This window comes from Thunnus maccoyii, chromosome 5 (assembly GCF_910596095.1).
Source record: "Thunnus maccoyii chromosome 5, fThuMac1.1, whole genome shotgun sequence".
In the NCBI taxonomy this organism is placed as follows: Eukaryota; Metazoa; Chordata; class Actinopteri; order Scombriformes; family Scombridae; genus Thunnus; species Thunnus maccoyii.
Window position 1 is genome coordinate 27,700,259 of NC_056537.1, and position 27,200 is coordinate 27,727,458.

Genomic DNA, 27,200 nt, shown 5'->3' on the forward strand with positions numbered 1-27,200 from the left:
TAATAACTGGAATGAGGAAATTATGAGCAACTTGACAGCGACATTAGTCTCAGAGCACAGAGACAATGTGATGATGCTAAAGGATCAATATCTCCTGCAGAAATACCCACAGAGATAAATCTATAAGCTTATGTTCAGACACAAATTTGAAAACCAAGAGCACAAAGATTACTACTGTGAAAAAAAGTCATCTTTGTACTATTTCAAGTAGTGTTTTACTTGTTTTTCTATATGATTTGATTTGTACCTGCCTGTTATTTTTGATTTGTGTGACTTTTTATATCTGTGATTGTTTTTGATGCTGTCTCCATGCACTAGAAAAGTGCATGGAGACAGCTTGAAAAGTGCTACATAAATAAAATTATTATTATGAATTTAATATAGTGCATTGACATGACTGTACACAGTTCAGAAGTATAGAGGTTGCAGGTTGTAGCTATGTGGCAATAGGTCCAGTGAAAGGTTTTGGCGGCCCTCAACTGTCAATTAAAGTGGTCAATTAAAATAGTCTGCATTAATAATGAAGTCTAGACCTCAGTTTATTGTTCAGTATCATTTGTCTGTTTCCTCTATTGCCCGGTTGTCTAAAACTAGCGTGCTGTTTCCAGGGATGAATTTGGCCACTTAATGGCAAGTGGCCCTCCAGCCGACTGGCTGCATTAATATTGTTGGCAGACTCGCTTAACGGATTTGCACCAGTGCTTCCATGGACTGTGTTTGCGTATGGATCAGTAGAGTGAAAATCAACACAGACTGCAAGGAAACATCTCTGTTAATGAGAGCTAAACATCTCAGCGACAACTGAGAGTTAATGATCGAGACACGTTTGTGTTTGCAACTGTTGAATAGTGTAGTTCATCTGTCTCCATGTGCTCAAATGGGTCCAAAGCAAATATAAGGAACGTTTTAAAGTCAAAATAGTCTGAATAACTTGAGTCCTATTGGAGGAATACAGAGACATTATTAATTTAATCTTAGGTTTCACTCTCACTGCTGTAGACAAGACATGATGGATCAACTAAACTCATAGGATTTTGGTCCCAGGGACTCATTTTAAAGTGCAAGTCTGAAGTTTAATGAAGCATTTACGATTACTTAATAACAAACCAATAATGTTTTAAGAAAGATGCCATTCTGTTGCTAAGCAACGTGCGTCAAGCATCTCCTGGAGACTAATTGTAAACTTTTCCTGTTACATTCCTTGACAGGTGCTACACAAGTGTTACAAGTGTTGTGACAACTTCTCACTCAGTCAACAGGAGCTGCTCTTTTTCATTGCAGAGATTTGAAAACTCACATTCCTGCGTATTTCTACATTTCTCAGTGATGTTTTGAATACTTATTACTTAGGTCTTGGCAAAGATTCAGCACAAGGAAATCCCCCTGAATTCAAATACTCTGGCAATACAATATATAAGGCTTCCTGAAGAAGGTGCAGCAACAGTCGTGCAGAACATGACCTAAGAGCTTTAGAGGCTTTCCAGGACATTCAGCATATCTGGTGTAGTACAGGAAACAAGCGGAAGTTGAATAAAACATCAGCTTCTGGAAATAATATATTTCAGTACCCAAAACTGTGGGGAATAAAGTGGCTCTGAGAGTTCTCAAAGCAAGCATGCATAATCACCACTGGCTATGTAATATACAGACAAATAAAACTTTTTTTTAAACTACCTCTGTGCTATAGTCAGACTCCTGGAACAGGTTTGTCGGGCCCAGCCTGCAGTGAAGACATAAATACTCCACATAGCTATATTAGGAGGACATTATGCAGGTACAGGCTAATTGCGGGAGGGGAGGGAATCAACCAGAGGACTGCGTAAAATCCTTTGGGCTTCCATCCACTCTTTGAAGTCTCCTAAACAGAGAGGGATGCTTGGGTGAAGCTGTGCTCTATGAATAATTAATCATTTACCGGCATAATACAAGTCATCCTTGTTGGCATCGAGAGTGCGACAAAATAACAACTAGCAGCCTGAATCTGAACACAGAGTCCGTCGACTAGGCAGGAACATTGTGCTGTTCGGGACAGATGCGTCCGTTTCTCTCCTATAAATAGGATGTTCCTGTGCACCAAACTCCGTATGAAATTCATAGAATTTAAAGCGCCACTGTTTATAGTTCAACCTGTCTGCTTTATAAAACAAGGTTAAAGAACTTTTACAAAACACTGTGAGATACTCTTAAATTCCGCTCTCATGTAATCAGCCAAGCAGCCTGTATTTTAGTAAAAATGACATTTTCACTGGTTCCTACTGTCCACGGCCGCAGACTCTCCTGCTGGAAGAAGACGGCGGGAATCAGGTGGAGCAGTTGGAAAAGTCTCAATTCTCCTAAATCTGAGTCCCGATTCGTTGACTATACTTCACGCCGAATTAAAGAGGGGCTCTTAACGTTTTAAACGCAATGTTAAGTGATGTGTAAGCGATAACTAACTTCGCAAATCAAAGCCATATATTTAGATTTAACTTTTTCATATGTAAGTTTTGTGTGAGTTATTCTAAACAGCGACGGGCTGTGAGGAAGTTAGATGCAACAACAGGACGGCTGTCTTACCGCTGTGTCGGCGCTGCGGCTCTAACGACACGGTCCCGTCCCTGTGCAGGAGGATGGAGGACGGGTCCTTCACCCGGTTGACCGTCCCTGCCGGCGGGCGGGGCACCCTCAGCCCGCTGCAGCACTGGTAGCACACCGCCCATGCCTGCTCCTCGTTGATGGGCTGCTCGTAGGACTTCAGCACCTCCTCCAGAGACAGTTCCCGGGGCTCCGCCAGGTCCCTCGCCTCTCCGCGGTCCACCGGTGCGGTCACCCGTGATTCCCCTTCTTCGGCGCTTCTGTTGGTGGATCTGGCCATGGCTGCGACGCCGTGGAGCCCATTCTTCACTTCGTAAGCACCGGGGCCATTGATGCTGTCCGCTGTCTGCTGTCCGGCCCAGTCTCCCGTCCGCACACCTCGACTCAGCTGCCGCAGCTGCACCTTGTTACCACAACACCGGCAAGGCAGCCCCAGTCAACACACCACATCCGGTCTGAGTTCTCGGCAATAAAACCAATATTAACCAACATATAGCAGTTTTTCAAAGTACAGTGAAGTATCAGACTGCCGGACAGATGAGAAGGCTTGTGATAATTTTCCAGGATGTTCTACATACCTCAAACCAAATGACTGTCTTATTGTGACTGTGGATGTTTCCCTCCATTAAGTACTGAGGTGCTCCTGAGCAAGGCATTGAACTCCCAGCTGCTCGAGCCCAACAGCAGGGGACTGTTTCGTTTCATATTGATGCAGTTTTAACATGTTTAATAGATAATTGATCTCATTTTGGTCGTATTTATGTCAGTATATCAGCCTACATCCCTCTTATTCACACATCTTGCAAAATTTTACATTTTGGTGATTTTTATGTTATCTCTGTCAGACACATCCAAGAGAACGTGGTGGATTGCAATATTTCTGAACAGTCTCACTATTTATATTCTTGTTTCAGTGTCTTGTAAGTGTTTCCAAAGGCTGAAAATTAGGTGCATGTAATCATGGCTTCAATTTGCCTTCTTGTGCTTTTATTTGAAAGTAAAATACGTCACTTCCCGACCACGGTGTGGTTCATTCTGGCTGACTTGGCTCAGCGTGGTGCCGTATCAGCAAATGAGGGAGCGGATTGGCTCTGCAGGAAAATGTCAATGAGCAGAGGAGCAAGGGAGGAGACGAACAGAGGAGCAGAGGAGCTTGTTGGACTTCATCAGTCAGTTCTAACTATGTGATGACGTTATAGGCTATTATCGCTGTTTTAAGGCAGTATGAGAAGTGCGAGATGAGTGTATGACTGCAGTAATCTTACTTTTCTCCTTTTCGCCCAGATTTTGACACTAATGTCAAACTCAGCAGAATAAAGTGGAATTTCCGAAGAAATCTTTCAAAATAAAAACGTTGTTGCTGAAGCATTATGCTGCAACATGTCAGTGATAAAATGCATTTACACTCATTTCACAAACCTGATGGCCTATTGGCCACCAGGCTCTCCAAACATTTCATATTAACATTATTAGTCTGCTGTAGTTCAAGTTAATGTATACAGTGCTTTAAAAACCACCACACATTTACCTCATATGTTATCATCATATGTTAAATGTGGAATCCGATATTCTTAACTTTAAATGTCACTGTTTTAGGCAAAAAAAGTTTTACTAATTACTGTATATTCCTGGCCATGTAGAGAACTCTTTGAAATTTTGCACTCAGCTTCTTCTTTCTCATAACTGTGAGCCGTTGGCGGGTTAGCCATTAGTCCCAGATGTTCTGCTCTGCATTCAACAGCATCATTGTCTTTGTGTGCATTATATTTGCATAATGGGCGCAAACAGCACCAATGAAAAAGAGCACATAGTTAAAGTCTTAGAGAATGCAAATGCACTGAATTGTTAAAGCTGCAAAACACAAGAAAGAAAAACAAGCAAAAGTAGTTTTACATGTTAAATTCAGGAATTGACAAGCTTTTATATATGAGTTTTCAAATAACCACATTAATCAAGTGAATATTACCAACTTTATAATAATAATGATGATAATAATAACAATAAGAAGAATAAGAATAAGAATAACAATAACAATAACATTAATAATAAACTTTATTTATATAGCACTTTTTAAAAGCAACTTTACAAAGTGCTTCACAGACATAAAAACAAAATACACAATGCATAGACTGCACAGAGGTCTAAGAGACACATTTCACATCATGTCAGAGTCCTTCAGATTGTATTTTGAAGGCACAAACACCCAGTTTCCTGTTTTATTCTGAGTGCCTGTGTGATTTTGAAGTAGCATTTGCTCCAGCTTCACCTGCAGGAGCATCCGGTCACAACACGGAATGTAAACTGAAAAAAAAAAACTCCAACACGTTTTATATTTTATCACATAAATCGAAACATTTAATCATATATGAATGCACTTTCCATCAGTTAGCAAAACAGAAGAACATTATCAATATGTCCACATTTACACCTTTCACATGCAGTTAGATGTGTTCACATGCAGTTACACTGTACAACATCTGTTTTACATGGAACATGTTTCAGTGCATCTTTTCTCCGTGTGTATATTGCACATTTGTTTTTAAATATCATATCCCAAATTCAAGTGTAGATATTTTCTAATTTGTCAAATGTCACATTAAATATACATCCCTTTCCAGGATAAATTGTTATTATATTTGTAAATGTAACATATGTTTTACATGTTTGACTGAAATGTGTGTTATGACCACATTTTTGCAAACAGAAACCAATATGACAATGTTATGCCATCAATGCCTAAATCTCTTTAGCAGCAGGTATATAAGTTCCACTTATCTGAGATAGTAGAAAGTAGAAAAAGTCAGTGTTTTCCCATGTGATGATGATGACTTTTACATATTTAAAGGGCTCTCAGATTTCTGAGGTTTCTTGTACCTTTTCTAATATATTTGAAGGACACTTCCCCTTTGTGTTTTACAAGACAGTGTTTCCTTGTTGAGGTGCAGTGGATGGATAATAAGACTATTTTTTGAACACACCCAACCACACAGCTTTGACCTTTTGCCCCCCATCTCTTCCACTAGAGTCTTTATACATTTAATCTCTAATGGATTTTCCCATTTGAAAGTCTCAAAGTGAATGGGTCAGTTTATATATTAATTATATTAATGTACATTTCAAATGTATTAAAAATTAATTGTTAATGTTTTGTAGTAGTAGTAGTGGAATTTGTTTTCAGTGCAGCATGGGAAAAAATGCAAACTACACCGCGTCAACAGTCAACATATAGGTAGACATAACATACTGACACAGTGAATAGTAATCACAATAATTGTAGGTGGACACTGAGGAGCTGCATGTGTCACAATCCAAAATGCCATGATGACTAATTAAGAGGCAGAATTCAGAGTGTTCTTGAACCAGGTTGTTTTGGTGGACAAAGACCTGCAGCGCCTCCCAGAGGGGCACAAGTGGAAATAGATGGTGAGCAGGGTGGGACAGATGAGTTATGATTTTACCTGCCCTGTTGTGATGCGTTTGTTGTACAGCGGTTCAGTTGATGTGAGAGGGGAGTCTATGATGTGACAATGTCCTACAGTTTTTTGTGATGACGGCTGTATGAAACTGTTGGAGGAGTCTGTATTGAGCTGTCTGAGAAACAAGAGTTTCTGCTGGGTGTTTCTGGTGATGTTGTCTGAGTTAATATTCCGTTTGAGTGTGCTGCTTAAATGTGTGCCAGCTTAGTATGTACAGTGGTGGAAGAAGAATTCAGATCATTGAGTCCTTGAGTAAATATCAATCTAAGTATCAATACCACACAATAAAAATACTGTTACAAGTAAACATTAAGCATTTAAAATCTTACTTCAGTAAAATACTGAGGTATTATCAGCAAAATTATTATTATAATAATATTATTATGTATTATCTTAAGCAGCATTTTAATGTTGTAGCTGATTGAGGTGGAGCTTTATATACTGTTTATCAACATCCATGCATCGTCATTTATAAAAATGAACATAGTTTTTGTATGTAAAATCTTAAAGATCCCCTCCACTTTTACATTTTTCCATTAAAAAGTTAACTAGTTAAACATTCTTTAAAAGGCATCCTCGCCTTCTCCTTAATTAAAAAAACAGAACCTATGAATATGCAAATATTGTTCATTTATTAAGTTCAACTGTTGGACACAAGATGTCTCCTACATCACCATGAAGTCCATTCTCAGTGTTTGTGCACTGGAGGCTTCAAGTTTCCACATCACACTTGTGTAAGTTGCATATTGGACCACAATTTGCTCCAAACTAGTTGTGATGTCACAAATCATGCTCGCTTGTACACGCCTTAAACTGAGATTTAAGGCGAGCACAGAGAAACTTTCCTCCTGAAACTCTGAACGTTCATCGCTCTGCACAGTGAAGCTCAAACAATTATTACTTCAGTTGAAGCAATAATAAGCAAAGCATTTTTGAGTGGAAGGAGACTTTAATCTAAGTAGTTGTCAGATAAATATCATGGAGTTAAAAAGTACAATATTTCCTCCAAAAGTATACTGAGCTAAAACTATAAAGTTGCATATAAGGAAAATAATCAGGTTATGTTAAAACTGCAGTTAAGTACAGTACTTGAATAAATTCCAAAAAAGTGTGGCTGCTAAATGTAATATTTCAATATAATCCAAGAATAAAGAATAAATAATGTAATAAGTCACTATATAAAAGCTTTCTCAAAGGATCCATCCTCACTTTTAACTCCTTCATCAAAAAGTTTCTATTGTGGGATTAAGTGTATCTACTCTTCACTACAACCCTGTAATGAGGATTTTAGTTACCAGTATTTACTGGACCCAGACAGCAGATGGTGCTCTGACGTAAATTACATTCTGCTGAGAAACTAACATCATCTTTACACAACTGAGAACTCAGTAAGGTTTCTAATCACATTTCAGTTGAAGGCAAGAGAATGAAAACAGACAAAGGTGTCATGTAAATATTTATTGCAGTCATTAGTACCATAAAGTTTCTGCTTCATAAATCATTTTCAGATAAATACAAGAACAGGTCTGTCAGCGAACCCTCTGTCAGGCACCGACACTGTCAACTGGCTCTGCATGCAAACTAAAACACCATCAAGTCTAATAGAAAGGCACAACATGCGTTTAAACATGACAATAAAGTGTTTCTTATCTTTCACATTGTATAGGGACACGAGTTACATGTTCAGGCACTTCATGACATCAGTGACAACTTTGGGTCAAACACATTGGTTTGGACAGCTGGAAAACTTGTCTTGTTGTGGTTGAAGCATCACAGAACAGAAAATAAATTCATTAGCGTTATTTCATCACTACTCAGTACCACAATCAGCAAGTTAAAGGATTATATTGGTGTTTGTACAACTTGTACCCAACTGTTGTAGCTTGTGACCCATTAAAGTGAGTCAGTGTTTACTTGGCTGCGTAATGTCTTTGAGTTGTGAACAGTTCCAAAAAAGACTTCTCAGATTGTTTCAGAACTTTAGAGAAACCTCCACCCCCCCAAAAAATATCTGTCACAGACCCATTAGAGGGGTCCCAAGCCCAGGGATGGGGACAACTACTTTAGACCATTTTATTACAAATCAGACTTTTCATAATCATTTTCCAAAGCATCTGATTGTCTGTTTTCTCACCTTCTGGGCAGCATCAAAACGAACGTGACTCTTGCTTGAGCTCCATAACAGGAAATTTACAATATTATAAATAATATTACAATAATATTATTATCTCACAATTGCCTTAAAGGTAGGAAAACACATTCAAAATGCCATTAAAAAAGTGTTAATTTGCATTAAATTGAATAAAACATGCAAAAACACCAGTATGGTCCATTAAGACTGTGGCTTGAAATCTATTTTAAATATCAAAAAATTCTCCATTGTATTTTTTTATTTGATCAAAAGCATCACGGGCAATAAAATTGGTAGTTCAAAGTGGGAACATTGAGTCTTATTTTTATTTTTTATTGCTGGTGATACACTATCAACATGGATAGAAAATTGAGTGATAAGGAGCAAAGGGGAAAACCCTCTCTAAGATGACTGATATCAAACAATAGCCTGTTAAGCACTGATAGAAGAACACAGTGCTCAGTTCACTCCTCTCTTTTCAACACTTTTGTCAGAACACACAGAGCTAAACACATACTGATTAATGCAAAGAGTGGAATACCTGACAGGACAGCATGCAATATAATCCTCTGTCGGAAAATCCATAAGCATCTGTGTACATGCACTCTCCCTCTCCCACACACACACACACACACACACACTGACAGAACATAGTGTACTCAGTGAACACTCTGTTCCACATGCTGCAGAAGTCTCTGGCAGACACACAGAGCACAGCAACACAGACCCTCATCTTCAGCAATGTTAAGTCTTACTGACAGTTACGCTTTCAAAGCACACTGTGACATGTTGAACTATCATTTTACTTCAACAGGACCCTATCATCACAGCTGATTGAGCCAATTCAAGTGCTGGTGCTAACTTGAGCAAATGTCAAATGGCAGTGATGGTAAAGGAATAATTCACCTTACACTGTTTAATTTCAGGATATTGTGGTATTGTATTTCTGATGAGCTATGTTACAACAGTCCTTTAGGGTGGAATTTCTCTTTAGATGCTCTTTTCTTATTAGAATCACATTGTACATGTTGCCATGCTAGCTGCTCTGTGGCTCCACCCCAATAAGGACCTGTTTTTAATTTCCTGCACCACTAAAACTAAACCGTCCCGGTGTCCCAGCTCTATACCACAATGCTACTTTTATCTAGGATTTGAATGTACAGTAAGCTCACAATGAAAAACGGATACAATGAGGATACGCAAAGCTGTAAATGTGCATATCAAATATGCTTGTTTTATGAATGTAGTTCTGATGAACTCATAAACAGAAGAGCAACTCATGACTGGAATAAATTTAGACATAAAAATGAAAAGTGTGGAGACAGCTCCGGATGTGTCTCAAAAAACCTTTTTGTTTCCTTAGAAAAATATTTTGCTTTCTCTTTGTTAAAGCTGTGTTATTGAACTAAACTAAGGAGCCGAAAGATAGTAAAATGCCACATAAAGCTGAGGGAACTGCATAACTCTCTGTGGGTTTGTCTCTATGAACAACCCCTTTCATATTACACATAGTAATTTACTATTTAATGGTAATATAAAAATATGTATTGTTGCAGCTTTAAGTTTGTAAATTTGAAAGTGGCAGTAGCTTTACAAAACTGATTGTATACTAACTGCCAACAGAGAATATTCTGCAGTACAACATAGTAGTGTATTCTTTGTAGTATTTGTATATACAGCAGTGTGCAACTGGGACACAGCTTGGGTTTGAGAAGAATGTACAACAGGAAAATATATATTGTTTAAACAGTTCTGCTTCATATGAAAAATAATAATGGATGATTATGTTCATAATATGACAAGTCCTAGGGATGCTTTGATGCTTTTTTTCTATATTTTTTTCTATAATTGATCAATATTGACAGAAAGCACAAAGAAACTGAACACTAACTACTAACAGTAGTTAAGTTGTCTTTTTAATTTGGCTCTGAAGATGTAAATCAACATGATTTAACATTCTACTATTGACTAAATGCTTTGATCCTTAATCACTGTCAAAGTACTCTGCTCAAAACACTAGGCATTTAAAGTATGAAAAATAAAATTAATCAATTATTAATCAATCAATAAAAAAAGAACAATTCCTGTAAACAGACATAAATAAATGGGAGATTCCAGGAGGCAGATTTACAGTTAGCCAGTTTGAGTAAACATCTTAATGCAACTACTGAACAGCAATCATGTCGGACTCCATTTTAATAACTAAGCCACAGTAAGTGAGGTACTGCACTACAAGCAGGAGGAAGAGGTAAATGTTTAACTTTGTTCGACATTTCAGATGCCAAAACATAACTAGGTCAATGAGATGAAGGTTCCACAATCAAATTTGACCTTCAGTTTTGATATGTCACTTCCTTTTGGATTAATGATATTATTTTCCAACAGTGACCACACTGACACCTGAAATGAAAAATGAAAGATGAAAAATGAAAGATGTATCTACATAGTCTCAGTTTTAGACCCACTTTGTGTATTTCTGCCTAGTACAGCTTTAATACACAAATGTGCTTTCACTGATTCTAACTCAGGACATAAAAATATAAGTGAAACCTTTTCAGTGTTTTGGCTAACAATGTTAAGTATGCTTCCTGTCCTCCCCAAATAACGTCAACTAACATCCTGTCTCAGTGACATTACTGGCCTCAGACTGGCTTCGCTTCGTCACTGATCAACAGTCTCCTGTTGGGATAGATCAGGTCTTCAGGGGACACTGGCATGATGCCGAGCTTAAAGCAATGTGGATTCAAATTGAGTGAATTTACATCAGTTCTGTGATAATCACTGACTGATAGGAGCAGCTCCATTACACACTGATGTCTCAGACTGAAACATGTGCTGTGAATCTTGTGTTACACAAGCACAGGACTGCTGACTATATTCTGACTACCTGTCACCACTAGAATGCTTGCACTATGCAAATCCCAGGCCCAGGTTCACCTAGTGCAGACAAGAGTGCACTCTATCACCATTATGGGCCCACACAATTCACAAACTGTACACACAAAGTGGAAAGCAACTATACAGTGCTAGTATGAAAATATCAAATATAAATATCAAACAAAAGATTCTTGTGTTTGTTTGTCCAGACCATGTAATTATCTGTCAGCTTCCTTATGTTTTCTACCAAATTATTGGTTTTATTAATGTGGCCATGCTTTTGTGGTAGGTCCACGAATACTTCACAACGGCAACTCACCCAAATTGTAAAATCTTTTGATATTAGATGTAAAGACTGGGTTGTGCCAACCAGAGTAGTATAATTACTGTAAAACTTGTGTTTTACACACAAGCCAGATATGACAGCTGATGTGCAGCTCTGAACATCAGGTGATGAATAGTCAATTTAACACTACAATCCTCTCACTGAGTGTTAGGTGTGTATTAATCACAAATCAACGCTTTAACCTTGGACATCATACCAGTGTTCCCTGAGTTGAGGAATCAGTCTGTGATAGCACTCACTATAGACCCATACAACCAATAAAGCCTGTATAGAATATAGACTTCAGTCCACAGTAGTGTCTCTGTGACAAAGTCTCTGTCATTCATGTTTTATCTTTTACTGGGATGCTCTGTTTTGGCTGGTAACCAGCTGAACTGATACGGTTCGCGTGGCACCAGCAGATCAATGTCAAGTCTCTTCTGCTCTTTTTCACTGTTAACTGTCCTGTACCCGAGCAATGACATAGCCCCCTTACACACTTCCTGGATACGCTTGACCTTGTTGTGTGGCAGCGCGGTACGCCAAGCCTGGGAGACGTCTGCAGCGTTTCGTGAAGTGATTTTGAAGGCCTCTTTCTTGGAGCCTTTACCTTTTCCATGGGTCGCCTTGTAGATCCATTCCTCCAGCTGTCTGGTCATGTCCAGACCTACAAAGTCATACATGGCAGTTATTTCCCCAAGGGGGTTTCGTGCCACATCCTCATAGCGGACCATTTTGTAGCGGCCTTTTAGAAAGGGAGGGGGCTTCAGTATGGCCCTCTCATTGATGCGCACGTGGCTACGGCAGATCTCCTGCATGACTTGATACTGCACCTCGGCTGCTGGTATGCTCCTCTGCTCCAAGACGACTGCGTTATCACTGACGAAAGCTTTGGCTGACTCCTCTCTGGACCGCACAACAGCCCGTGGGTCTCGAACCAGATGGATGATGCGGAGGTCTAGGCTTGGGTCCTGTAAGAGCGGGTAGAGGGATTCCAGTTCAAAAAATCGAACTTCTTTTAACACCACGTGACTGTAAGTACCACAGGCCTCCTCCACCCCCAGAAGGCCCCTAGCATCACACGCCTGGAAGCATTGAGTCTGGTTGCTGATCTGGTTGCGTGGCGTGAGAGTACAGGCTGGAGGTGAGCACAGTGCTCTACTGTGACTCCACATGAACAAGGAAGACACGTTGTGGTGCTCTGGCAGGTAGGCCTCCATCACTGCAAAATCACACTGGAATATGCTACGTAGTAGATCCCTCACAGCCATTCGGAGTGCCCGCGCACTGGGCTTCTGCAGTTTGGTCCACACATGCCAAGCAGGCTCCATAAGATAGAAAACAGATGGGTGTTGACTGAACACCTGACCCAAGAAGGACGAGCCTGATCGCCACGACGACAACAGCAGCACGTGAACTTTGCCGTTGGATGGGGCGGAGCCGCAGGGGCTGAGCTGGACATACCAGCCGCAGAACAGCACCACTGCTGCCCCCTGCAGTATCACCAGGAAAATCATGGTGCTGAGGTTCACTCTGCAACGGGGCATCATGATTGTGGATCACTGGAAGCTCTGTGGTGCTTGATGTGGATCTTTCTCTTCTTTTCTCCTCTGTGAAGCTGTGTTGCTGCAGAAAAGACAGAGCTGAGGGTGATTGAGAGGGTTGAATGGAAGGAGAGAGAGAGAGAGAGAGAGAGAAATTGATATGTTGAACAGGAAATGTTCCAAAATGTACAAGTTTCCTAGTAAATCACCTCTTAGCAAATTTTGTCCTAAAAGAGTAGTATCTAAATCATCAAAGTCCTGCAAAAAGTGGCCTTTGTTGCAAGGATTAAAGGTTGTTGAGCCAAAAGCAACGATATCTACTAACAGTATCGGAAGCAGTTTAAATAAGTAAAGTTTATTTATGTGGCACTTGCCTAGAGCAAGCTTCACAAATTGCTTTACAAATTGATGAAAACAGAGCATATGACCAACTAACAAACTGAGACAGCAGACACAATATTAAAGAAAGACCTGTCTGTACAAGAAACAGTCCACATTGCTGACCGTTTACAGAAAGGCTGTTCCAGAGCTTGGGAACTACAAAATCAAAATCTCCATTACCCTTAGTTTTGAGTTTTCAATTAAATCAAATTTAGTAATTGTATTCATCCCCAGGGCGATTCAGAGTCAGGTGTTCATGAACGTACCTGGGAGACCGATGAAACAAATTGCTGTCATTGTTGGTTCATGGCAGCTACCTCAAAAAACAACAAGCCAGAGACCCTGTGTCACCTGACCCCCATTGTACCAATTTTTCACTAACAAGCCACCTGGTGTTGCCAAGGGTTTCCCGTCCCTTGAGGATTCCGTCTGGGTCTGTCTCCTCTCAGCCCCCCCTCCATTTCTCTGGCCAGGTGGCCGACACTGAGCAAGCCAGGTGCTCACAGCGGCAGCCTCTATGAGGAGAATTGGTGGCGAGACAGCTTCATTACTTCCATCACCTCTTGGTCAACACTAACACTTCTGTGTTTACTGGTGACGCCAGAGTTTCAAGTAATGTGCACTCAATCCCTGATATGTGGCCACCATGTAACTCACCGCCTCTGACAAGTGATAGCGACCACGCAAACACTACCGCGAGAACAGGGATGAAAGAGCCATTTCCCTGTGAAATTAATCCTTCGCACAAATACGATGAGTTTTCGCATCTTTCTGAGCACACTGCTGATTGCGGGGATCAAGCCATGTCTAGCCCCCTATAACTCTCCCTCTTTCAGTTGCTTTCCAGCATGCAGACTGTGATGCTGTGACACTGTGTCCTCTCTGCTCGCATTTTCCATCCAGCTGCCCCTCTTAACAAGGCCCCTACAGCCATGAACAGTCTGTACTGCTGTGTTGCTGCATATGTGAAAAAAGCGGTATAAAGCCTATTGCATCTCCAAAGGGAGTTGTGTGAAGCTTGATAAATTGTCTCTAGTGATGTCACTTGAGTGAGCATTGGTTGGGTCTGAAGACTACAAGTTAGAAAAAGACAAAAAATCTAAGGGTATGGAGTTAGAAAGAAGAGAAGTTAGCAGACCTCTGCAGCCTGCTGCTCATCTCTGCTTAAGGCTAGCAGCTCCAGGCTACATTAGCTGCTACTAGCATAATGGAACATTCACACAGACTCATGAGCTGGGACAGCGACAGCTGCTATTTGTTGTGAATGAGACCTAGCTTTGCAGCCCAGAGCCCCCCACTGTGATTGCAGTACTGTAGGTATAAGACAGGAGCAATGCAGTTGCAGGTCACTGCTGGGTCTTGGTTGCTGCCAACCTGCAGCCTGGCTCTTTTCTCCCAGAACCGGCAGTATTTGCTTTACTGTCATGCAACTGACAGCAAACATCAGCAAACATTATTGTTATGAGCCTCAGCTTTTGTCAACAGTATCCTTTCCCATTCTCTACCATCTTCAGGTGTCACCTACTGTATGAACTTCCTTAACACCAACACACTCACACAGCCGCACACAAAATCCTCACACAGAAGGAGCTACATTTTTCTAAAATAGGCTTGTCCTATCTCTGCACATGACCAATTCCTGGCACCCTACATTCTTTGAAGAAGTATATCAGTATCAGTTTGCATGAAAATTGCACTACAGTCATGAATGTCAGCAAGGGCTTGATTTGCAGGAAACTCTAACTAGATACAGTAAGAGAAGGAAGGAAGATGTGGCACGAAGGGAGAGATGACTAAGCATCCCACATGTTGACTCCCCCTGTCATCCGATCTGAAAGACAATGAGCACTCTATTGCACTTGCGCAATGTAATTGTAACCACTCTAGGTATGACTTTGTTCTTCAGGTTATAAAACAACTTCCCTACATGCGTAAGTAAGTAAGTTATTAAATTTTATTTGTACAGCGCTTATCATAACAAGGTATAAAACAAAATAAAAAGTGAGAAAGAGAACATAGTAGATGAAGTGAACATCAAAGACATGTGATAAGAAAGTGCAAAACTAAAGCACAAAGTACACAACAAAAAAAAACCATGACACAATAAAAAAACACAATAAAAAACATAAAATGATGATCCGCTACATACTGGTTGCTGAGTAACCAGGCAGAGTATTCTATAGTTCATGTGCCACAGCCCAAAAGCTCGATCACCACGGGTCTTAAGAAGGGTATGTAGGACAGACAGCAAGTTAAGCATATTTGACCTAAGAGAGTGAGCTGATGAGTAAGGGTGTAGTAGATCAGCCACGTATGCAGAAGCCTGACCATGCAACGCTCCGTAAGTGAGAATGAGAATTTAAAACTGGATCCTATATGCAACAGGGAGCCAGTGAAGAGATTTAAGTATAGGGGTAATATGAGATTGTTTGTTTGACCTAGTGAGTCGTCTTGTAGCAGCATTCTGGATTGTCAGGCATACTAAGTGAGGAGAAAAGTGTGTTACAGTAGTCAATGCGAGATAAGATAAAGGCATGTATAAGCATCTCTAGTTCAGCAGTTGAAACCACAGATCTGAGTTTTCTACTATTTCTTAAGTGGAAAAAACAAGATCTAATCAGCTGCTTAGCATGGGTGTCGATCAATGAGGATTGATCAAATATTACCCCTAAACAACGTTTCTGGTGAACAATCAGAACTTCCATCTTATCAGCATCAAGCTGTATAAAAGTTTCTGCCGTCCAGTCCCTAACAGTGTTTATACAGTGAATGAGCCTAGATAACCTAAAAGTCTCACTAGGTTTAAATGAAAAGAGGATATCATCTGCAAATAAATGATAAGCAGTTTTCATCTATTAATTTCTTACTAATTCCTGGAAGGAAGTGCAGTATTTACACAGTACTTGTTATATCCTGTTAAGTTACAAAGTCCATTAGTTTAATAAAAACGCAGGAGGCACTTCAAGCTTTCAATGATAAACCCGAGAGTGAGAGAGTCAACGGGACATCATAGTCTGATTAAGCCTTATAACTCCAACTTTGATGATTTTTATATTTGGTGATTTTTATGTTTTAAAATTCTGATAAATCATATATTTCTGACACCATTTAAAAAGTAGAGTGTGATGGTTCATTTTTGACCTTGGACGAAAAAAATATTTTAAAATGTATTGATTAAAAAAGCATGGCAGCCAAATCAAACCATTTTTTTGGAAAACATGATATACATACAATGTGCCTGATATGGAATTTTGATGTTTGTTATTCAACACTATTTTTAAATTTGAGCAGCTTCCTCTACCTGTATCAATTATTAATGCATGCTCAGACTACTATTTTAACCTATCGCTGTTCCCTCCTGGATAAAACAAACACATTAATATATTTATATGTTGTATGGTTTGGAGGCGGAGCTGCAGGTGGCAGACTTGAAGATGCTAAGATTTTTGTTGGGAGTGTCGAGGATGGACAGGATTAGGAATGAGTATATTACAGGGACAGCTCAGGTGGGACGGTTTGAAGACATAGCTAGAGAGGTGAGATTAAGATGGTTTGGACATGTGCGGAGGAGAAATGCTGGTTATATTGGGAGAAGGATGCTGAAGATGGAGCTGCCAGGCAAGAAGAAAAGAGGAAGACCAAAGAGGACGTTCATGGATATGGTGAGGGAAGACATGCGGGTGGTTGGTGCGACAGGTAGATGCAGAGGACAGGAAGAGATAGAAACAGATGATCTGCTATGGTGACCCTTAACGGGAACAGCCGAAAGAAGAAGAAGAAAATGTGGTCTTAATATTTTGAAAAACATATGATACTGTAACCAAAACCTTTTTAAAGGAATTCTTCAACCAAAATTGAAAACTTATGTTACCACTTCACCCACTGTAAGTTGGAATACTTGATCTGTTTTCCTTTGAGGCAAATGGAAAAGTCAAAATAGGCAAAAATTTTTGATACAAAGTTCATAAAATTCTTTTTAATAGCAAAACAATATTGAAATGTCCATAAAAACATTATGTAGCACTGTAAGTGTCTTTGTAGACAAGGTTTAATTAGCATTTTAATACATGTAATATTTGCACTATTAGCTTCAAATGTCTTTATTTATTTTGGCTATTTTTTAAAAGAAGTGTATCAGAAATGATCTTCACTTCTGGATGCTCTGTTGAAAGTAGGGAGTAACAAGAATCTACAACCACACTAGTGTTTCTGTGATACTTAAAGAACAGGTTCACAATTTTTCAAGTCTGTCTTAAAACAACAGTCAGATTCCCAAATGAACACTGAAACAGGGTTTTCTTGGTGTAATCATTCCTCCTGTTCATACTGACCGTTAGAAGATCCCTTCATAATGCACTTACAATGTAAGTGATGGGTATGGAGAGACAATCATATAAAAATAAAAAACAAATGTGTATTATAATTTGTGAGTAATTTATGGTGTTCAAAAATGCATTGTCCACTCCACAAAAAAAATACTAAACCATTTGAACAAATGTAAAACAGTTTTACAAATAAATACATTGAAACTTGTATATATATATCAGTATTTTAAATATATATGGGTCAATGACGTGACATGCAGATTTTTGTGTCCGAGGGCACTACTTTGGTTTTAAATAATTTTAAATGATTCATAATAAGCATCATTTTATTCTATGAAACTTATTTAATTTGAACATATTTCCAGTTTATCATATAAATTATATATATTTTACGTTTTTCCATCTCAAACCCTCAAAATGTCAGGTGGCACAACCGTCTGAGCAAGTTAACACTATATGAAATGTATTAAATATGTAATTTAAAATATGAATTAATATAACATTAATATGGGGGCATAATTTTATATTGAAAACCTTTCAAATAAACAAAGTTTAATAGTTTAATTGTTCTTAAATTGTTTGGAATATTAAAAACAACTTTGTCTGGAAATCTGCATATCTGAAATGTCAGGGTGGCGCAACTGCATTCATACAACTTTTATTTTGAATTGAAGAGAGAGATGAGTAAACAGGATATTGCATCATCTAAAGGATCCCAAATGACCTTGACTGATGAATGAAAGGTATGTAAATTTCTCTCATATATTGCAAAAAAATAGCTATTTTCTCTTCATAGTTAGACTTGTACTGTTTACATGTCAGGTGCTACAACCAATATAAAACTAAGAAAGAGTTGTTTTAATCTAAAACTCTTTATTGTATTGTAAAAATGAATGAATGAACTAGCTAGCAAAGTCAAAAGGTTAAATAGGTGTCCAAGTAGATGCCTGAATAATTGGGAAATAATAGAAAATGTCAGGTGGCGCAACCAGAAAGAATGTCCTTTCTTGATTAAATAAACATGTTAAACTGAGATATACAAATGTATGTCATTAAAGATATTAAAGATATTAATTAAATGTACATTAATAGTTACCACACACTATATATACACACTATATAATATTTTTTATTAAAGATATTAAATATATTTATTAAATGTACATTAATATTACACTGTGTATATATATATTATTACATTTTTAAAATATCCCTTTCAATGATTTTAGATGCCACTATCAAGCAAAGAAAAAGCGGCACGCCACAGGGAGCCAATAAAAATGATCCAGCTGCAAGAGAAAGATATCTTTCAAAAACTGACAAGGTCTCTACTATCAATAACCAGTTCACTGAGCCTGACCAACCCAGTCTACAGCTGCCAACTAACAGGGCCACACTGTCCTCATTCTCCCCTATGACCAACGAGGAAGTCTCCAAACTTCTTCTAAACTCTCGTCCCACTACCTGTCCACTGGACCCAATACCATCCAACCTGCTTCAGAATATTTCCCCCGCACTTAACTCCGCGGTCACACACATCATCAACTCCTCACTTACAATTGGTGTTTTCCCCACCGCCTCTAAGCAAGCTCGAGTCACCCCTCTGCTCAAAAAACCTACACTCAACCCAGCTCAGGTTGAAAACTACAGACCGGTTTCACTCCTGCCCTTCCTGTCAGAAGCACTTGAGTGCACAGTCTTTAATCAAGTCTCTGAATTCCTCTCTGCCAACAACCTGTATGACCCAAATCAGTCCGGCTTTAAACAGGGTTACTCTACCGAGACTGCACTACTGTTGGTTATGAAATCACTGTGCTCAGCTAGAGATGCCGGTCAGTCCTAAGCTCTATTGCTGCTGGATCTGTCAGCTGCCTTTGGTACAGTTAACCACCAACCCTTCCTCTCCACACTCACTGAGCTTGGTATCTCAGGATCTGCCCTCCGCTGGTTCATGTCCTACCTGTCAGGGAGATATTATAGAGCATCTTGGAATGGAGAAATGTCCAAACTGCACAGCTTATCCACAGGGGTTCCTCAAGGGTCAGTTTTTGGTCCCCTTCTCTTCTCATTATACACCACCTCACTTGGCGCAATCATCCACTCCCATGGTTTCTCACACCATTGCTATACTCTCTTCCTGTCATTCCCACTGGAAGACGACACCGTCCCCGCTAGTATCTTTTTATGCCTTGCCGATATATCAGCATGGATGAAAGAACGCCACCTTCGCCACACATCGACTACTGCAACTCCTTACTGGCAGGCCTCCCTGCATGTACACTTAAACCTCTGCAGATGATCCAGAACGCGGCAGCGCGTCTGGTCTTCAATCAGCCCAAAACAGCACGTCACCCCGCTGTTGGTATCCTTCCACTGGCTCCCAGTTGCTGTCCGCATCAAATTCAAAACCCTGACACGCACTTGCAAAACCTCCTGCCTACCTGAACTCCCTCATTCAGGTCTACGCTCCCTCCCACCCACCATGCTCTGCCAACGAAAGGCGCCTGGTACCACAACAGGTCCCTAAGTCACAAGCTAGACTCTTCTCCTCTGTAGTTCCCTGGTGGTGGATCTGCAGAGTCCCTCTCAATCTTTAAGAAAAGACTAAAGACCAAGCTTTTTTGCAAACACCTCTGCACTTGATGAACTGTAAAAACTGAGAAAAACAAAACAAAACATGCTTCTATGCACTCTATGTACTCTAATCATTGCCTTGTTGCACTGCCTGTTGGCATCTACGTCCTATCGGGCCCAAACTTAAGCTTTATGGCACTTACTGGTGTTGTTGTCTCCTGACTAGATCCTTGCTTGTGTTGTATCAGTCTCATATGTATGTCGCTTTGGATAAAAACATCTGCTAAATGAAAAATGTAATGTAATGTAAAAAGGAAAGAAAGGTAATACATGTAGATAAGCCACAGCTTTTGTGCATTTGTTAATTTTGTACAGCAGTCAGTCAGACTTAAAATTAGAACATTTCAGTTAACCTTAGTGTTTATGTTTTTATAGTTATCAAAAGAGGAGGAGAGAGGGAAAAATTGTGAAGCCCCCAATCAGCTAGCTGTCCAGAGCAGAACAGGATAAAGTCAGGAAACAGTGGAAGCAAGAACAAAGAAATAGCAGGGAAAGGAAAAGGGCTATGGAGGAGATCTTGAATTTTACACCAGAATCGCTGGACACAACTCCCATTGCAGTGGCACCTGAGTCACTTGATCAATGTAATGTAATGCAATTGTCATGTAATGTTGCTAAAACAATGTTCTTTCTCATCAGTTTAGTACAGCTTACTTAAATGAATTGAAAACCAGTTTTTATCTGTAGCAGTTTCTACTGAATATGAAATGTAGTTTTTGTATATAATGTTGCCCAAACAATGTTGTTTCTTATCTGTTTAGTACAGTTTTGAAAATTATAACAAGTTTTTATATTTACCAACTTATACTTGAACAGACCCAAGACACCTGGGATTTTTTATTCTGTGAAATAAAAATGCAATTATTCATTATTTGTTGTTGTTACGTTATTATTATGAATCTGGTCAGGCGGGGCAACCACATTGTCAGGTGGTGCAACCAGGTAAAATACTAATTTATACCAAGACATAGGAGATTGATGTGAACAAATGTTTGTAAATTGTGATGTAAACAATCATTCTATACAACAATATACTTTTTAAATTTCTAAAGTATTTATTCACATTTTAAATCTAAAGTTGGATGTTGGAAAACCAAAATACCCGCCCCTTACAATCAAGAATCCATAAGTTACTTTTAATGCTCAGCTCAACTACAAAATAGTAATGTTTTAGGCAGAGTAGACACTCTCAGGTATACTTGCTAAAAAATTACTTTAAAAAAAAAAGAAGGAAGTGTGTTTTTTTTCAAAAAACCTTTGGTTGTGCCACCTGACATTTTTCGTCTGGTGAAATTGCAAATACAGTCTAAAACTGAACTAAATTCCTGTAAATGTTGTGCAACCATTAAGACTTGTTTAAACACACTCTTCCAACATCAAATAAATGTATTCTGTACATTTTTAACGTTTTATAAAAAAAACATTTTTAAAAGGCTTATTTGTCATTGACCCATATATTTAACTTCAAGTTAATGATCTGATAAAGTTTGCTTTTGAAAAAGTTGAGGCTGATGATTGTCGCTCCTAGAACCATGCAACTAGCATGGCTAAAAACTTTTAGATAATGTGGTTTAAGTTAATATTTTGAGTATTTCTATGTCAGAGCTCCTTTTATTTTTTTTAATATCTAATTGTAGAGCAACTCTCTTTGCATACTTTTGTTTACTGGTTGGGAACCATCCAATGAAACACCGTGGCATGAACTTAAACTCTGCTCTCTCCCCTGTTCTTAAATGTAGGAGGGTTTATCACCCCTGCAGTTTACAATGTGAATGCTTTCAGTTTTATCACCTGGTAACGTACACGTGTAGGTGAGCTGAAGAGAAAGAGCCTGAAGAATGATATGTACTGAATTTAACCCAAAGGATCTCCATCCACATGTGGCACATGTGGAAAAAAGAACAGTGTGCGTAGATGCAGCTGAATGTGTGCGTCACAGAAAGAAAATTTATAGTCAAGAATAATCTAATCATGATGTTCCCATGCCTTGATGTTTTTCCATATCTAGCCTGCAGTGATCACTTATTACTGCTTTACATTATCAGTGTTTTTTTATAAGATAGAACTTTTTAGGTTATAAGTTTTTATCCACACAGTTTCAGGGTGGATAGAGCTTAAACCATCATTGGAGGATACAATTCTCCACTAAAACAGAAATTCCTTTAGGGTTAGACTGGAAGCGGGGACACCCACCACACCTACTCAGTGGTCTATCACAGCCTCTAAATGAATTCACTGCAAAACTCTGAAATGAAAAAAGAGTAAAAGGAAGAAAGAAACACAGTGCTGTAGAGGACTGTCCTTCTAAGCCTCCAGTGGGAGACCGACATCACAGCTGAGGTGATCCATGCAAGCGAACAGTAATCTGTTGTGCTTATTGAACAAGCCCCGACATGAGCTCCTCACCTTCAGACCCTCAGGAAACAAAGGTAAACAACAGACATCATGACAGATCCTTCCTCCTCTCTCTTTACTTCACTCCCCCCTATCAGTCCCAGTTCTCCTATATAGCATAACACACATACAATCCAGTTTTCATTCATACTTAAAAGCCTCCACTGTTGTAACAATCAGCTTGTCGTAAAGGTTTCAACTCATCACATCCTCTCATCTCCAAACAAGTGATACATTGGCAACTTTACTGGAATACATAGGGAGAAAGTGATCCACCCTTATTATACATTTTAAAACCGTGGGTGATTTTGTTGTAAACCCTCTAGTCAAACTAAAACCCTGACACAACTTGTCACATTTGTACTAAATCTTATAAAGCTTTACGTCACGTTAACATTATGAGAAACAAAGATGCAAACAAAGAGGCGATTTCAGTGAATCATAAGGCCTGTTCCTTCTTTGGAATGATTTCATCCCTACTTGATCCAACTGAGTGGTTTATTTAAGCCAATCACAGTAATTTAAGTTTACAGCATCTCACATCATAGCTTCAGTAGTCAGAGATTACAACACACTCTAAATCGGGTCAAAATAATCAAAAATGCATCCTGAGTTACTAATTCCTTGGCTTTCAATACACTGATGCTTTAACATTTCCAAAGTACTCCAGCCAATCGGGCGTCTCAGACTTCTGGCTCAGTCTCTTGTCTGCGGCAGCACAGTTCCAGTCCTCATCAGTGGATTTCTTTACGAGGGTGCGGCTGTGATCCATGGGTACTAGATTCAGGTAATGGACGGTTTTAAATGACTTTCTATTTCCCTGAAATCTAAACCATGTTGGATTGTTTAACAGTCTGCCCAGCAGGAGGAAGTTAAAGTGAATCTAAATACACTCCAGGATTAATGTTGCACAACACAGCAAAACTGAATGGTTGAATCAGCTTCATATACATGTGACACATGGAACTGCAACAGTGGAGCACTTCCCATCCTCACTAATGCAGTTGCTCTGAAATTAGCTGTATTTGGCCCATGGCATCCAGCAGTTTCTCCTCTTGTCCCTCTGTTATCGATTGTTACAGAGTCTGACACAGTACACGTCTGTGTGTACAAACATGAGCATGATTTGAATAACTCACATGCAAAACTGCCAGTGTGGCATATATATGTCATCGAGATAATACTTTTAATAATACCAACATGCTGTAAAGTCTACAGTGTCATAGAGAATGTAAATGTACTGCACCATATATGGGCCCTCATGACACCATGAGTACCTTTAAATCCACCATAAATGTAGAAAGAAGTTTCTGAAAGGGTTTGAAAGATTTTCTGACAAATTCAAAAACATTATAAGAGTATTTCTTTTGAGAAACTTTTACAGCTTCCTCCTGTGCCAACAGTGTACAATACTGATAACATATACAGTATAGCTGTTAACATTTAGCGTAATATTTTAAATTGTATCCCCAATTAATCAGTAGTTTATGTCAGTTAAGGTGGCACAGTGAATGGAGCGCCCATGTGGTGCAGGGAAATACGCACATCCCCTTCACTGCAGACCCAGCTTCACTTTTCGGCAATTGCTGGGGATTGGCTTGTTGTTCAATTGAATGCAACTATCAGAGTTCAGTGGGAAGCTGGTGAGGGATCATGTTTTTGTTCTTCCAGCAAGAGTTTAGATCAGAAAAACACACTAGGAGTTACCTAAAGTATACTTTTCAGAGTGGGGTCCATGTAATGTAAATTGTACATGTTTGCGGGAGTCTGTGTTGACTTTTTGTCTACTTGCAGCCTGAAATTTATGACTGTATGCACAGTCTGTAAGCGCCGACTGCACACTGTCCATGTCTAAGGCCCTTTATACAACTACACTAGCGCTGGTTGGTCGGGATATCTCTACATTGTGACGTTTTATCTGGTAACAACAGAGACTTCATGTCTATCGTAGGATATAAGTGACTGTCTACATCACAACAACAGTGGTGGTTAGCAGCAACAAGGACTGCAGTGCCGTGGGTACTGCTTGTTCCAAATTGTGAGAAAAAAAAAGGGGAAAAAAAGAATACTTTGGTCAGTTGGGGTAAAAAAAAAAGTAAGGTACAAATAGTGGGGTTACAAATATCAACCTGCAGGACAGAATAGCATATTGCATCTGTATAAAGGTTATACTCCAAGCTTTTGTTGTTCTGCTTATTTTTGAGATGCAGTTACCAAAAAACATGCTGAGCAAAGCTGCTTGTTGTGCTCAGCTGTCTCCATAAAGGAACATTAACCCAATAAGCTTCTCAGGGTTGTTTCAGGATTTTGTGCAGCTGCATGGAGCAGCCATGAGTGTCATTGGTGTTCAGAGGATAAATAAACCACTCAGCCAGGCAGTTTTCTTCAACAACAACCTCCAACAGCTGAAATCTCAAACTGATTGAAAGCTATCTTTATTTAATTGTGCTAAACACCTTGCAGTGTAGTTGGTAATAAAAAGCTGCACTAACTATATGATGCTACGTGTCATAATATGGTAAAAAGCCTTTTTGACATATGAAATGACTTTTTTTTATCAGTTAAGTGTAAAGATTCATGTAGGGCTGCAACTAAAAGATTATTTTCATTGTCAATTAATCCGACAATTATTTTCTCGATTAATCCATTAGTTGTTTGGTCCAAAAGATGTCAGAAAATGGTGAAAAATGTTGATCACGGTTTACTGAAGCCCAAGGAGACATCCTCAAATGTCTTCTTCTGTCCCGACCAATAGTCCATAACCCAAAGAAGTTTACTGTTATAGAGGACTAGAGAAATCAGAAAATTCACATTTTAAAGGCTGGAATCAGAGAATTTGGACTTTTTTTAATGATTCCAAATGATTAATCGATTATCAAAATAGATAATAGATTAATTTAATAGTTGGCAACTAAGCGATTAATCAACTAATTGTTGCAGCTCTAGATTCATGACAGTACAAACAAGTTTGGATAACTGTCTCCCAAACAAAGTTGAAAAGTAACATGTAATTATTTTGTTATTTATAGGACAAGTATAGGTCACCGGGTCTGGGCTATACAGTTATTAAATACTTGTTGACTTTCAGTGGACTGGGAGTATGTGTGAAAAATCTTGCCTAATGTACAGAAATACTTAACAGTGGAATATAGCCTACATTAGTTCACTGCATCAAGCATCAATGTGAATATTTAACTTGATTTTACATTAATGTGATGTATTAAGATACAGTGTATGCCAATGTCGGAAAAATATTACATTCTGATACTTAATTCAACCATAATGTTGAGCCGTGTGGTGACATTACCTCCATGACCCTGCCCTCCTTTATAGGGTCTATTACAAGTTGTCACTGAGCCTCAAACTGGGACACCCCAGCAGTACTTCGTAGGGCTATAAGGTCTCCGGCAAATATGGAATTTCATTGTTTTATGATTAAAAATTAGTTCAGTTAGAAAATATATAGAAAACTATTCATGGGGTTAATTTTCACCGCCTGGACCCGTACTAAACGACATTCATACCCCTGTGTCTACATGGGGGGTCAGTACTGTAAAACTGTTTGAAACTTAGGGAAGGTTACGGTACCAAACAACCCGCTGATTCACTTGCATGTCTGTATTTTTTGAGGACGAATTTATTGATGCGTTGTCCCAAAATGCGCCCGCTGGCTGCTTCCCACCGGCCCCACGGAAACTAACAACACGAATCACCAACATGAACACAAGAAGAACGGTCCTGGCCGAAGAGGAAAAGCCTGAACAGTGCGGTTATTGTTTAGTTGTTTAATTTCTTTTCCATTAATTTAGCAGGAATATCTTACCTTTAGGTCGTGCTGCCTGGCACGGAGCCGGTGCGCGGTGCTCTCTGTCCCCACACCCCGCGGTGCTCTTCTCCCCTCGGTCCGCAGCTGCTCGGCTACCTCCACCGTCTGTCCGGCTGTGTACAAAGCGGACTTTTGAGACGTGGCCAGAGGCTCTGCTGGCTGACTGGCAGTGGGTTGGGCGGGGGCTGGTGGTCAGAGACAGAGGAGGGTGGTGGGCGGGTTAACAGTGTCCCATCAGGAGGAGGAGGACAGAGGCACCGTGCTGCGAGATAACCTCTGAGGGTCTTTGTGGCATCTGCTGAGTCATGGCTAAGTTTATAAAGCCTCAACAGGTCTGTGGACCACCAAACATTTACCCTACTCTCCTCAAGAGAGAGTACTGCATTAAATACTGTATCAATTCCAAAAGTAGAGTTACAGTTAAAGGTATACTATGTAGGATTTTCATTAAAAAAAATGTATAGACTCATATAAAAGTAATCCCTCTCCATCATCACTTATGATCCGCTACAAGTGTGTCAGTATATGTATCTGAAGAGACCCTGCTCTCTGCATGTATTTTCTTATTTTCATATTATTTTGCTGTGTTCTGGACGTTTCTGGGTGTCAACATTTGGGCGGCAAGTGTGTAGCCCCCAGCCAATAACAGCACGCAGGTGTGAGGTGAGACTCTATTAACTCGTAGAGACCAGGTTACATCACTGTCTCGTCTC

At 39.4% G+C, this 27,200-nt stretch overlaps 2 protein-coding genes across 2 annotated transcripts in view; both read right to left on the reverse strand.

The window, feature by feature from the left end:
• Positions 1 to 3,530, reverse strand: part of spire2 (spire-type actin nucleation factor 2) — a 30,257-nt gene extending 26,727 nt beyond the window's left edge. The window contains exon 1 of the mRNA XM_042411731.1: positions 2,557 to 3,530. Within this exon, the coding sequence (XP_042267665.1) occupies positions 2,557 to 2,854 (298 nt within the window). The 5' untranslated portion in view covers positions 2,855 to 3,530. The remainder of the gene's footprint in view (positions 1 to 2,556) is intronic.
• Positions 3,531 to 7,511: 3,981 nt separating this feature from the next.
• Positions 7,512 to 26,778, reverse strand: chst6 (carbohydrate sulfotransferase 6). The gene is made up of 2 exons (XM_042411984.1): positions 26,485 to 26,778; positions 7,512 to 13,026 (listed from the first exon to the last, which is right to left on the reverse strand). Exon 2 carries the CDS (start codon positions 12,931 to 12,933, stop codon positions 11,734 to 11,736), a length of 1,200 nt encoding a protein of 399 aa, XP_042267918.1. The 5' UTR covers positions 12,934 to 13,026; positions 26,485 to 26,778; the 3' UTR covers positions 7,512 to 11,733.
• Between the last annotated feature and the right edge of the window lie 422 nt (positions 26,779 to 27,200).